Here is a 13202-nt window from a genome sequence, read left to right as displayed (position 1 = left end):
CCAGTCTTCTTCCATCCTTTCTTCTCCCTGGTCTCGAATTCTGCCGGTCATCTCGGCTAATTGCATATAGTCCATCAGTTGCATCTGCCATTCTTCCACAGTGGGTAGCTCCTGAGTTTTCCAATTCTTGGCAATTAATATTCTTGCTGCTGTTGTTGCGTACAAAAAGAATGTTCTGTCCTTTTTTAACACACTCTGGCCGACAATACCCAGGAGAAAGGCCTCTGGTTTCTTAGTAAAGGTGTATTTAAACACCTTTTTTAATTCATTATATATCTTCTCCCAAAAGGCCTTCACTCTAGGGCAGGTCCACCAGAGGTGAAAAAATGTTCCTTCATTTTCCTTACATTTCCAACATTTGCTATCAGACGAATGGTATATTTTAGCCAGTTTAACAGGGGTCATGTACCATCTATACATCATTTTCATCACATTTTCCTTCAACGCATTACATGCAGTGAAGTTCAGCCCAGAGGTCCACAACCTTTCCCAATCTTCAAACATAATATTATACCCAATATCCTGCGCCCATTTTATCATTGTTGATTTTACCATTTCGTCATGTGTGTTCCATTTCAGCAGCAAGTTATACATTCTTGAAAGTACCTTAGTCTTAGGTTCTAACAGTTCAGTTTCTAACTTTGACTTTTCCACTTGGAATCCTAACTTTTTGTCATTTTTAAACACTTCTTTAATCTGAGCATAGTGTAACCAGTCTCGCACTTTGTCTCTCATCTTTTCTAAACTCTGCAATTTCCAGTTGTCACCATCCTTTTCTATTATCTCCCAATATTTTGGCCAGTTGGCCTCCATATTGGCTCTTTTCCGAGCCTTAGCCTCCAGGGGTGACAGCCACCTCGGAGTTTTATTCTCCAGTAAGTCTTTATATTTTGTCCAGACATTAAAAACTGATTTTCTGACAATATGGTTCTTGAAGGCCTTATTTATCTTAGCTTTATCATACCATAAATATGCATGCCATCCAAACGCATTATTAAAACCTTCCAAATCCAAGACATCCGTATCTTCAAGAAGTAACCAATCTTTTAACCAGCAGAAAGCTGCAGCTTCATAATACAACTTTAAATCTGGCAGGGCAAAGCCCCCTCTTTCTTTCGCATCTGTTAATATTTTAAATTTGATTCTGGGCTTTTTGCCCTGCCAGACAAATTTAGAAATATCTTTCTGCCACTTCCGGAAACACTCTGTCTTGTCTACAATCTGCAGTGTCTGAAACAAAAATAACATTTTTGGCAATACATTCATCTTGATGGCAGCTATTCGGCCTAACAAAGAAAGTTTTAGTCTTGACCAACTATCCAAGTCTCTCTTAATCTCTGACCAACATTTTTCATAATTATCTTTAAATAAACTCAGATTTTTTGCTGTTATGTTTACCCCTAGGTATTTAACTTTTTTAACCACATTTAGTTCTGTCTCTTTCTGAAGCTGTTCCAACTCAATATCTGTCACGTTTTTCCCCAAAACTTTAGTTTTTTGCTTATTTAACTTAAATCCTGCCACTCGACCGAAGTTTTGAATCAGTTGTAGTACTCTTTTCAAACTAGACTCCGGCTCCTGTAATGTCAAAACTAGGTCATCTGCAAAAGCTTTAAGTTTATATTGTTTCGCTCCGACCTGAATCCCTTCCACCAACCGGTCCCCCCTAATCATATTCAGGAGCACTTCCAGAACCGAAATAAACAGTAATGGGGAAATCGGGCAGCCTTGTCGTGTACCTTTTTCAATTTTAAACTCTTCTGTAACCACATTGTTAACTATCAGTTTAGCCTTTTGTTCTGAATATATTGCCTCAATCCCGTTCTCAAACCCCCGTCCCACTCCCATTTCTTTTAAATTCCCCTTCATAAATTTCCAAGATATGTTGTCAAAGGCTTTCTCCGCGTCTATAAAAATTAAAACTGCTTTAGTATTTATGTTTGTTTGTAAAAGTTCCAATATGTCTATGATGTTCCTTGTGTTAGTAAACATATGTCTGCCCGGGAGAAAGCCTGCCTGGTCTTTATGGATTATCTCACTTAAAACTTTCTTAAATCTTCGTGCCAAAACATCTGCAAATATTTTGTAATCCACATTTAAAAGGGAGATGGGACGGTAATTCTTGAGTTGTGTCTTTTCAGTTTCTGACTTTGGAATCAATGTGATAAATGCTTCTTTCCACGATTCAGGCGCCTTCTTCCCCTCCATTATTTCATTACTGACCTCCAACAAAGGTTGTATCAAATAATCCTTCAATGTCTTATAGTAGTTAGAGGTCAGTCCATCTGGCCCTGGTGATTTGCCCTGTTTCAGACTCAGGATGGCCTGTTCAATCTCTTGTCGTGTTATTTTGCCATTTAAAATTGTTCTATTTTCTTCTGACAGCTTTGCTAATCCATTTCTCTCCAAAAATTGTGTAATCTCTATTTCATCTTGTGGCCCTTGAGTATATAACTTTTTAAAATACCTCTGGAAGCACTTTCTAATCTCTCCCGGGTTCTGAATGTTCCTTCCTTCAACCTCTAAGTTTGTTACTGTATTTAATCTTTGTCTCCTTTTCAACTGCCAAGCTAGCAGTTTCCCACATTTATTTGCCGATTCAAAAGTTTTTTGTTTCATTGTTTTAATCTTCCATTCTATTTCCTGATTTATCAGCTTGGAATATTGCGCCTGATAAAGTTTAATTTCTCTCAGAATCGGTTGGGACTTCGGGTTAGATCTTAACTTCTTCTCCAACTCTTTGATACTTTCCAGAATTTTATCTTTCTTTTCATTTTGCAGTCTTTTCTTTAAGGAATTCTGTTGAATCAAGAACCCTCTCATCACAGCTTTACTTGCATCCCAGATAGTTCTTTTTTCCACCGTAGTGTTCAAATTAATCTCAAAATAATCCTTTAAGGTTTTTTGGGCCTTCTTTACAATTCTTTGGTCTCTAAACAGGCCATCATTCATCTTCCATCTAAAGGAGCCGATTGGGATCAATGTCATATCCATTCTCAAGGCGTTATGGTCGGAGCATGTTTTGGGGCAGATTTCCACCTTCCTCACCTTAGGTGCCAGACTTCTAGTTATCCATATTTGGTCGATTCGTGTCCAAGTCAGTTGAGCTTCAGAAAAGAATGTTCCTTCTCTTCCCAGGGGGTTTCTAACTCTCCAGATGTCAACCCAGTCCATATTGTCAGTCATTTCAAAAAAGGTCTTAGGTAGTCTTCCCTCTTTAGTAATGTTCTGGTTCTGTGACTTATCCATATTTGTTGATACGACCCCGTTCATGTCCCCCATCATGATGACGTTGTTGTAATCCAGATAATCCAGCATGGTCTCGTGCAACTTCTTATAAAAATCCGATTTTCCTTCATTTGGAGCATAAATTCCTAATATCAAAATTTTTTCTCCTTGATACTGTACTTCTATTGCGAGGATTCTTCCACTTTCATCTTTAAAGAGAAATTTTGGTGAAAGGCTCTCTTTTGCATAGATCACTACACCTCTCTTTTTAACTGTATCCGATGATATAAATTCTTGACCAAGCCTTTTATTTATTAACACCTTTCTATGGAGCCTAATCACATGTGTTTCTTGTAAGCATATAATGTCCAATTGTTCCTTTTTTAAAATATGAAAAATTTTAGACCTTTTTTCAGGACTGTTACAGCCATTTATGTTCCAGCTCAAAAGCTGCAGAGACATCCTGGATAGGTCTGGTTATTCTTTCTGGGGTGGTACCTTGTTCTCCGGTCCTTGAGGATCCGAGGGGGCGGGCTCCTCTGGAAGTTCTGGCGCTGGCAATCCAAGTCCTTTGTGGAGGTCTTCTCCGTGTGCTCCCAAAAACTTGTCTCTATCTTCCACTGTTTTGATTTTGATCTTTCTCCCTCTGTAGGTAAAGGATAATCCTTGTGGAAACTCCCACCTGAAGATAATTGCGTTGCTTCTCAACAGTCTTGCCAATTCCGTGTAGTTAGATCTAAGGTCCAGCAACTGCTTAGGAATGTCCTTGTAGATTTCAATTCTCTTGCCCAAAATGTCTAGTGACTTTTCGTAGTGCAGGCCCAAAATCTTGTCCCTTTCCTCCTTTGATCTCAGTGTTATCAAACAATCTCTGGGCTTCTCTGTCCTTCTGACTCTGCCAAGCCTGAAAGCAGATACAATTTTAAAGTCTTTTTCCTCTAACTTCCAAAACTTGGCAAATTCCTTAGTTAGAAATTCAATAAAATTATCTTCTTCCACCTCTGGTATTGACCGTATCCTCAAGTTGGTCTCCCTGTTTCGCAGTTCTGTCATCAAAAAGTAAATCTGATGTTCTCCAACTTGTTTGCTGAGTGGTCTTACTTCTTTCTCAAGTTCTTCCAATCTTTGACTAGTATCTTCAGCCAGTTTACGATTTTCACCTACAGCCTCCTTTAATTCTCCAATAGACTGGGCATTCTGTGCAACTTGTCCAGTCAGCTTATTCAAGCTTTCTGTGTTCTGTTCAATTTTAGCTGTATGCAAATCAGCCTTCTTGTCCAGAGCCTCCAGTTTCTCCAAAATTTTCTCCAAGACAGAGCTACTTGTCCCTGAAGCCATATCTCCCAGGTGCAGCTCCTCTGTCTCACCCTCCCCTGCCTGTATTAGGGAGGCCGCCTCTATATCTGGAGGCAAAGTGGAAGGCAAGGCCGGCACAGAAGATCTACGCTGTGAGGCTGCAGATAAAGTTAGAGTTGTTTGTTTAGTCCTTCCTCTTCTCCTTGCGCCACTCATTCCAAAGTTATCTGTAATCCAAGGTCAATCCAAGTTGTTCCCATGAGAAAGCAGAGTCCCAGATACAATAGTCAAACAGAGGCCGGGAAAGGGAAAGTAAAACAAAGTCACTGCTGTAAGTCCAAAATCCTCTAGAGGGAGCTTAATACGTCTTCAGGGAAAAGATCAAATCCAAGTTAAACTTATAAATTTAAATCCATGTCCATCGCCTCCACAATGTATTATTTTTAGCAGAGTAAAACTTAAAGCGAAACAGTGTTTCTTACAGTGCCTTGACTGCAACAGTTTCAAAGTATCCAGTTCCAACTCAGAATGTTTCAAAACCTGAATTCAATGTATCCAAAGTTGCAAACTGGTGCTCATCCAGGCAGCTCCAGCACCAGAGATTCTTATTTATTTTATAATCCACTGGTGCCACAGAAGAAGGATATCAATGCACCCCGAATATGACCAGCAAAAGTCAATAGCTCAAAGTCTTTCACTCAGAAAACTGCTTTAACAGGGTGCCAGCATTTAGTTAACGCATAACTTTTTGTCTCCACTCCTCCTGCTCTTTGCTTAAAGTTCAGTATAGCGGGAGATGGGCTTCCTGCTTATCCTCACTCCGTTTTCAGCCAGATTTCAACTTTTTTAAAAAAGTTTTAAAAGTTTCATAAAGTTCTCAAAAAGTTTCAGAAAGTTGACAAAAGTTTCAGAAAGTTTTCAATGTCCAAATTTACTCACGGGTTGTAGTTTCCAAAGTTCAGAAAAGTTGCAGGAAGAAAGGACAGCGCTGACCGGCAACAGCAACGCGGCTTCACTTCGCTGTTTGCGCAACGACCCACAGCGCCGCTACCCCCTCCGCGATCCGGAGCCCCTTACGGGGTCCCTTCAGCGTTTTGGGGGCTGCTTCTGGCGCCCGCCGGGTCCCGAGACCACAGGCTTCTGCCACCTGTGGTTTTCCTGAATGGGTCTCCGCTTCGCCGTAGCGGACGACCCGTTTACAGCGGAGCTCCCTTCTCCTTACTCGGAGAAGGCAGCCATTACCGGTCGCGCCGCCTCCGGAAGTCGAGCTTCTTGGAAGAAAAGGTGGTCTGTGAATGTGAGAAATAAATTAGCAAGCTAAGAGTGGTGACAGGTCATTTGAGCTGCAGAAATACTGTTACCTGTAAGGGAGCTGGGCCAGGTAGCTAGTGAACTAAATTGCTGCTGAAAGGTTGCTCCATTTAACTTGGCTTGTGGAATTTGGTGGAAAACATGTCTGTTCCTCACTTGCATTCTTTTTAACTTCAGCAGTTCAAAGAATAATCCTTCAGTTTGATATAACCACCTTTCCCCCTGCCCCCAGGACACCATTTACTGGACGGATGGTGAAAACGAAGCTGTGTACGGTGCGAATAAGTTTACGGGCGCTGAGCTGGAAACCGTAGTCAACAACTTGTATGATGCTCGGGACATCATTGTGTATCATGAACTTGTACAGCAGTCAGGTAACAGGAGTCGTCAGGTGCAGTGCAAGAAAGCTTTCAAGAAGCTTTATGGGCCAACTTTTAAATGCAAGCTGAGAACTTCTCTTCCACCAGGTCTAGGCAGGCAATGAAGGGTACATCTCCTACAATACATTGCAGCCAGTTGGACTTGATCAGGCATCCCCAAACTCAGCCCTCCAGCTGTTTTGAGACTACAATTCCCATCATCCCTGACCACTGGTCTTGTTAGCTAGGGATGATGGGAGTTGTAGTCCCAAAACAGCTGGAGGGCCGAGTTTGAGGATGCCTAGACTAGATGACCCCTTCCCTTTCCATTGCTTACTACTTGTTTTTAACTTTTTTTCTAATCTTCATGGTTTTATATTGTTGTAAACTGCTGTGATATATATTTATGGTAGGTAAAGGTAAAGGGACCCCTGACCATTAGGTCTAGTCGTGACCGACTCTGGGGTTCCGGCGCTCATCTCGCTTTATTGGCTGAGGGAGCCGGCGTACAGCTTCCAGGTCATGTGACCAGCATGACTAAGCTGCTTCTGGTGAACCAGAGCAGCACACAGAAAGCCCGTTTACCTTCCTGCTGGAGTGGTATCTATTTATCTATTTGCACTTCGTGCTTTCGAACTGCTAGGTTGGCAGGAGCAGGGACCGAGCAATGGGAGCTCACCCCATTGCGGGGATTCGAACCGCCGACCTTCTGATCGGCAAGTCCTAGGCTCTGTGGTTTAACCCACAGCGCCACCCACGTCCTGTGTATTTATGGTACAGTGGTATAAAAATACTTTCAGAAATGAATTTGTTTAAAGTTGCCACAGTGCATCTGAGAGGGAAGTGAATGGTTGACCCAAATTCTGCCTTCAGTCATCCAAATTCTGACGGTAACTTGCTCTCAGTCCATGGTTTACTTTGGCAAAAGTCAAGGGACAAATAGCATCCTATGATAGAAAGACTCTCTGTTCTCACATTTTCTCTTGGAAGACACTCCCATTATAGGAAGATGAGCACCATGTTGAGTATAGCCTTGACTGCAGGCCAAACATTGCGATGGCTCACCTAGTAAACTGATCACAGCCTTTGCCGTCTTGATGGAAGTTTAAGTTCTGATACGAGATGAACATGCTTGGAAACATCTCTCCACAGGAAAGAACTGGTGTGAAGATGAGAACATGACAAACGGAGGCTGCGAATATCTGTGCTTGCCTGCTCCCCAGATCAATGACCGTTCGCCAAAGTATACTTGCATTTGTCCCGATGGCGACACGTTGCAAGATAACGGCTTAAGATGCAGAGGTACACTTGCATGCTCCTTGGAGTTGCGTCTCGTGAGTCTTTGCCCCGTCCATCTTGTGCATTAATACTGTCCAAAATGCTTCGATGTGGTGATTCGGCGGCATATTCTGGCTGGCATCTACATTCTCATGGATTTCACAAGCTATAGTAGGCATCTGTTAAATTCAGATGTCGCCCTGATAATAATTGCAGTAATGCATTGTGAGCTGCCTCAATCTCCTTTTCTGCCATGAATTTGAGACGGCATTGGACAAAAGATAATCTCCGCATTGGGATGTATGCTGACATACGACCTACTGGGAGGCAAAGTGCCTTGAAAAAGCAAGCTCTGTTAATCCAGAATGCTAGTTCTAGGTGGGAAAGGTTTGCTAGTTGAAGTATGAAACCTCACATATCAACCTACTATAGCATCTCTTGGAGTGCTGGATAATTGGCATTCCTAAGAGCAATGTGTTCAACTGGTCCTGCAGCTTGCTTCTAAGCATAACATAGCTCAGACTTCAGCCTTGGCTTTTATTTTCCAGCATAGTTTTGAAATACATTTGACCTCTTGACCTCTTATTTTAAAAATACAAAAAATTAAAAATGGCTTAATTGGCCAAGAGCTAGATAACTTGAGCCTGACTTTCTAAGCATTTAAGAGCTGATCTGATGACAGATCTACTGCGTTAAGAAGCTGCAGCAGACGGCTGACATCTTGCAATCCACAGCTAATTTGAGACATGCATGAACATGCTCATCTGTAGATGCGCCACCTCCACAGAACAAGGACCCAGTCAACCCTGGGCTTCAAAGTTGCTGATCTATAATTTCAGGTACAGGAGCTGCTGAGGCAAAAGAGAACAGCAGAACAGAAAAACCACCTGGACCACTTTCTGGAGGTATTGGTCCTAATGCAGCGTGCTGGTGGTGGAGCAGGATAAGCGAAGGATCACACCACTTCTGCTCAGTGCAGGGGGGGGGCACAGAGGTCTTTTTGCAGACCTTGCGTGTTTGGTTTATTCCAAGGAACACTGGGCTAACCTCAGGGCCGGATTTAGGTTTGATGAGGCCCTAAGCTCCTGAAGGTAATGGGGGGCCCCTTTATATGTCCAGCTGTCCTTTGTCCACAGCAAATTGTCGCTGTTTTTTGTGTTGAATATATGCTATATGGTAATTTATGGACCTCATAGGTATCTCAAGCCATTTGCACATAACAAAATACGTATTTTATCAAAGTAATTGAACTGAAATACAATTAAGAAGTATATTAATAGTGAAATACAATTAAGAAGGGTTTCGACGTTCGTGCATGCGCAGAAGCGCCGAATCGCAACCCATGTGTGTGCAGACATGGGTTGTGAACGCTGCGGGTTGCAAACGTGCATCCCGCATGGATCACGTTCGCAACCCAAGAGTCGACTGTAATGCAAACACTTTGGCACCTTAGAGACCAACTAAGTAGTTCTGGGTATAAGCTTTCCTGTGCATGCACACTTCTTCAGATACCTTATACCCAGAACTAACTTAGTTGGTCTCTAAGGTGCTACTGGACAATTTAAAAAAAAAAATATTTCATCTGCGTCAGACCAACACGGCTATCTACCTGAATCTGTGGTCTGGATTGACTTCCTTTCTTTGCTAAGGAAACAGTTGACAACAGGCATTATTCCTAGCAATTGCTACAGTGTAAGAATAATCTAGGATTGCCCCCAAGCTGCAGACCTCAAGGGAGAGTGTGCAGACGCTTAGAGGCCTCTAGACGCCCCCCTCCCAAGCAACAGTAACTTGGTCTTTTCTGTCCTAAGCTTCATGCTACCATTTCCCACTCAGAATTGTAATGCCCATTGGGTAGGCCTTGGAGCCTTCAGAGTTGATCCTTCTCTTACCTGAACTGGAATATCCCCTTCTGACTCTGGCCATCAGAGCTATTGCACCAGGCAGTGATGCCATGATGCATTAGCCAATATCCTAAAACAAGGGGATTTGTGGCAGCGCACCTCAATTTTTTGAGTGGGAACCAGCTTGGCAAGCAGCTCACAACAGATTAGGCTTGAGGCAGGGATACTATACTAAACTACGCATTTATTATACATAAATCAGGACACAGAAAAACATGGCCTTTCTCCTTGTCGTTCCTTCTCAGAGAGAGAGAGAGAGAGAGAAAACAAAAGCAATACAGAGCGGATGTTCTGCTCATGGGACTCCAGCAATCTGTGCTGGAATGTAAACAGACATGTGACATGTAACAATCTCACATATCTGCAGCAAGGGTGGAATGGAATTTCCAACAATTCCTCTGCCAAAAGTTCAGGCAACTTTTCTGCCTCCCCTAGCGTTTAAACTGTTTAGTAGACAAAGCTTTCTACCAGATGTGGGAACCTTTTAAAACACTTAACTGGGGTTGCACTTGGGAGTGAATGAAATGGCTGCTTCTTTCTTCCTAGGACAAAATCTAAGCAGTCCAGTTTCAGAAGAGCTTTCTTCATCCAGAAGTTCTTCAGCAGCATGGGCCATTCTTCCCGTATGTAAGTAGAAGATGTTGCCCTGAAATCGTGCGAGGTATTTCCACTGTACCTCCCTCCTGATCAAGGGGTCAAGGGCCCACCCCCATGTTCAGGGAGAGGGCTGGGCCCCCTTAAAATTCCTTGGCAGCCTTGTGTGCATTCCATGGAGTGTGCTCATGTCACACGCACAATCCAAGGGTTGTGCGCATGACACGTCCACATGCTGACATCAAGGACGCATGCCCCACTGATGCCACGCAGCCGCAGCCCCCTCAGTCATGGGAGCAAGGTGGCACACTTGCTCCTGATGATGGCTGCATTCCACTTAGGCCACCGAAGGCTATTCAGCAGTCTGAGCTGGGCTAAGATGCTCCAGAGGAACGTCACCTTGCCATTTCTTTCAGTGTTGTTGACCATGGCGGCGGCAGGCAGCTACTTCATGTGGCGCAACTGGCAACACAAGAACATGAAAAGCATGAATTTTGACAATCCGGTATACTTGAAAACGACGGAAGAAGACCTCTCTATAGACATCGGAAGACACAGCGCTTCAGTGGGCCACACGTATCCAGCTGTAAGTGAAGGGGGTGGAACTGCAGAAGATAGTAAATATTAGGCACCAGAAATAAGTACTCCTAGAATGGTGTAGCAGAAGATTGCATCACTTCCCTGTCTTTTCTGAAGCAGTGGTGCCATCAATGTGTTGTCCTCCTGACGTGTTGAATCATCGTCCCCAGTCTGTGTGGCCCAGGGGTCAGGGATTATGGGAATGCAGGGCACTATAGTGACTGCCTTAAATGGATCCCGGCAACTCTTGAAAATCAGAATTTGTTTCAAGTCCTTAATCCAAATTGGTTCTTAAGTCTTAAATCTCAAACTAGCTTTGGTAACTGCATAGCAGAACTTTGGACACAGCTGCAGATCCATCCATGGGCCAAGCACTCTCTGGGGATCCAGGAGCTCAGAAGGGGCCCTCGCTGGTTCTCGGCTGGTTTCCTCTGAGACCCGCTGGGCTCAGTGAGGCTTACTTGCAGATGGCCTGCATAGGATCACTTGTAAAGCAAGCAGGTGGAAGGAGGCAGAAAATGGGAGGTCCCTTTGTGGATTTCTCCTTTGACTCCAGTGTAGACTTCTCCCCCCTTCTAATCTTTATCTCAGGAGTCATCTTAAGTTTTATCTGTGGGGGGAAGAATGAGCGATGGGAGGTGACCAGGGCACCACTGATACCCTTTGCCAAGGGTCTTGGGTTCTTGGAACTGGTTCTGTCTCAGCCCCCACCTAAGACATGTTTGAGGAGATGACTTTGCATTAGCTGCTAAAGTTGTGGCAGCTACTGGCTAGGAAGCTCTGCTGGCTCTGCGGATAAGATGTGTAAGTATTGTGTACTATTCCTGTCATACAAAGTTGAAAGCCAGGAGCATCTTGGGTTAAACACAAACCCCGTGCTGCGTAAACTTCACTGTATGAAACGGGAAGGATTGCATTGTCACTAATCCTCGTTTCTCCTCCGAACAGATATCAGTCGTCAGCACGGACGATGACTTATCATGAAGGCAGCCATCTCCTAGTCTACTTTTGTTTTACACCATTTGGACAGAAGCCAGTGGCTGGACAGTTTTCCTTCCTGTCATGGGAGAATGAAGATGGCACAAGCTCACAAACCATTTTCATACGAAGCTTGTCAACGTCTGTCCACAGCAATTCAGCTTTTAAGTCACTGGTTACCTGTAACCCTTTTAATAAGTATTGCCACCGCTGGCCCTGTATAAAGCACTTTCCAAGAAGCCATAGGGAAGGAACAAGCGCTGCAAGAAGTACTTCCTGTAAATAATTGTACAGGCCTCTGTAAATTTTCCTGAGAATAGTCTATCAAGCACTTTGGAGAAGAAACACATTTCAATGTAAATTATTGTATAACTTTTTTTTCAATGGTTGGGCAATGGCAATAGGAGAAAACGGGTTACTCAGTCTAATTGCCAAAAATTTGTAAAATTTAACTTTTGTATGAATTGTGAATTTGTCCTCCCCGAACCACCTACAGGGGTGTGCAGAGGACAATTGCTCTGTATCAGAAAACCACTGTAAATTTCGACACTGAAATGACATTAAAGAGAAGCAAAGCTATAGACAGGGCTGGACGTGCCGTTTGCTTGATCCCGCTGCTGACACATTCTGGACACCAGCTGAACTCGCTGGGGCAAGAGCTCCAGAACTTTGCTTGGAATGAAGGGAGCACACGGAAATCTGAACGGCAGGGCTGCCTGCGAATGGTGTAGCTCTTGCCAGAAGCTGTGCAGGGTTGAGCAGCCCAGTTCACGCAGCCCTCACTTGCCCCCTCAGTTAATATCCTAACACTTGGCTTCAGCTGTTGCTTTGCTGAGTCTGCCCAATGCCTTTCAATTTCACTCTCAAGAGGCAGTCCTTGGATGTCAGAGGTGCTTACAGTGCCAACTGAGTACTTGATTTATAAGCAGCTGAATATAATAATAATAAATAATAATTTTTTCTTTATACCCCATCCATCTGGCTAGGTTTCTCCAGCCACTCTGTACAGCTTCCAGTAAAATATTAAAATATAATAATCCATCAAATATTAAAAGCTTCCCTAAACAGGGCTGCCTTCAGATGTTTTCTAAAAGTCAGATAGTTGTTTATTTCTGTGACATCTGGTGGGAGGGCATTCCACAGGGTGGGTGCCACCACCAAGAAGGCCCTCTGCCTGGTTCCCTGCAACTTCGCTTCTCTCAGGGAGGGAACTGCCAGAAGGCCCTCAGAGCTGGACCTCGGTGTCCAGGCAGAATGATATGGTTGGGGATGCTCTTTCATACACATAATACAGTCCCACTCACCCCCACCTCCCAGTATGTGGAAACCACTTTTTTTTGGGGGGTGGCCCCTTTTCCTTCCAAGCGGTAGGCTCACCACGACCCAAGTTGACTGTTAGATGTGTTGTTTTGAATCCCGTGACCCTCCAGCTATCGTTGGACTCCGACTACCCATCAGTCCCAACCAGCACAGCCGATGGTCAGGCATGATAGGGACTGTAGGTCAGCAATGCCTGGAGGGTCCCAGGGTCCCAATCCCTTCTCCAAAGGGAGGGACTGGGTTGCAGTGATACGACTAACCTAGTCACACCTGATATTGAAGCAAAGGATGAGCTTCTGCTGCTGGTATATCTGCCCAACAGGACTGAACGTGGGTTTTAGTGAGTGATGAAGCA

The 13202-nt window shown here is 43.8% G+C and overlaps 1 protein-coding gene across 2 annotated transcripts in view; it reads left to right on the top strand.

Moving 5' to 3' along the window:
• VLDLR (very low density lipoprotein receptor) overlaps window positions 1-12108 on the top strand; it is a 35593-nt gene extending 23485 nt beyond the window's left edge. The window contains exons 14-19 of one of the 2 annotated variants that reach the window (XM_083593163.1): window positions 6068-6209; window positions 7347-7496; window positions 8312-8377; window positions 9923-10003; window positions 10387-10556; window positions 11498-12108. In XM_083593163.1, coding sequence (XP_083449289.1) covers window positions 6068-6209; window positions 7347-7496; window positions 8312-8377; window positions 9923-10003; window positions 10387-10556; window positions 11498-11533 — 645 coding nt within the window. In that variant the 3' untranslated portion in view covers window positions 11534-12108. The remainder of the gene's footprint in view (window positions 1-6067; window positions 6210-7346; window positions 7497-8311; window positions 8378-9922; window positions 10004-10386; window positions 10557-11497) is intronic. The other variant, XM_083593162.1, reaches the window with a different exon arrangement.
• Window positions 12109-13202: the final 1094 nt, after the last annotated feature.

The sequence above is a fragment of the Podarcis filfolensis genome, assembly GCF_964270895.1.
Source record: "Podarcis filfolensis genome assembly, chromosome: 17".
In the NCBI taxonomy this organism is placed as follows: Eukaryota; Metazoa; Chordata; class Lepidosauria; order Squamata; family Lacertidae; genus Podarcis; species Podarcis filfolensis.
This window is presented reverse-complemented; position numbering and strand designations above follow the sequence as displayed.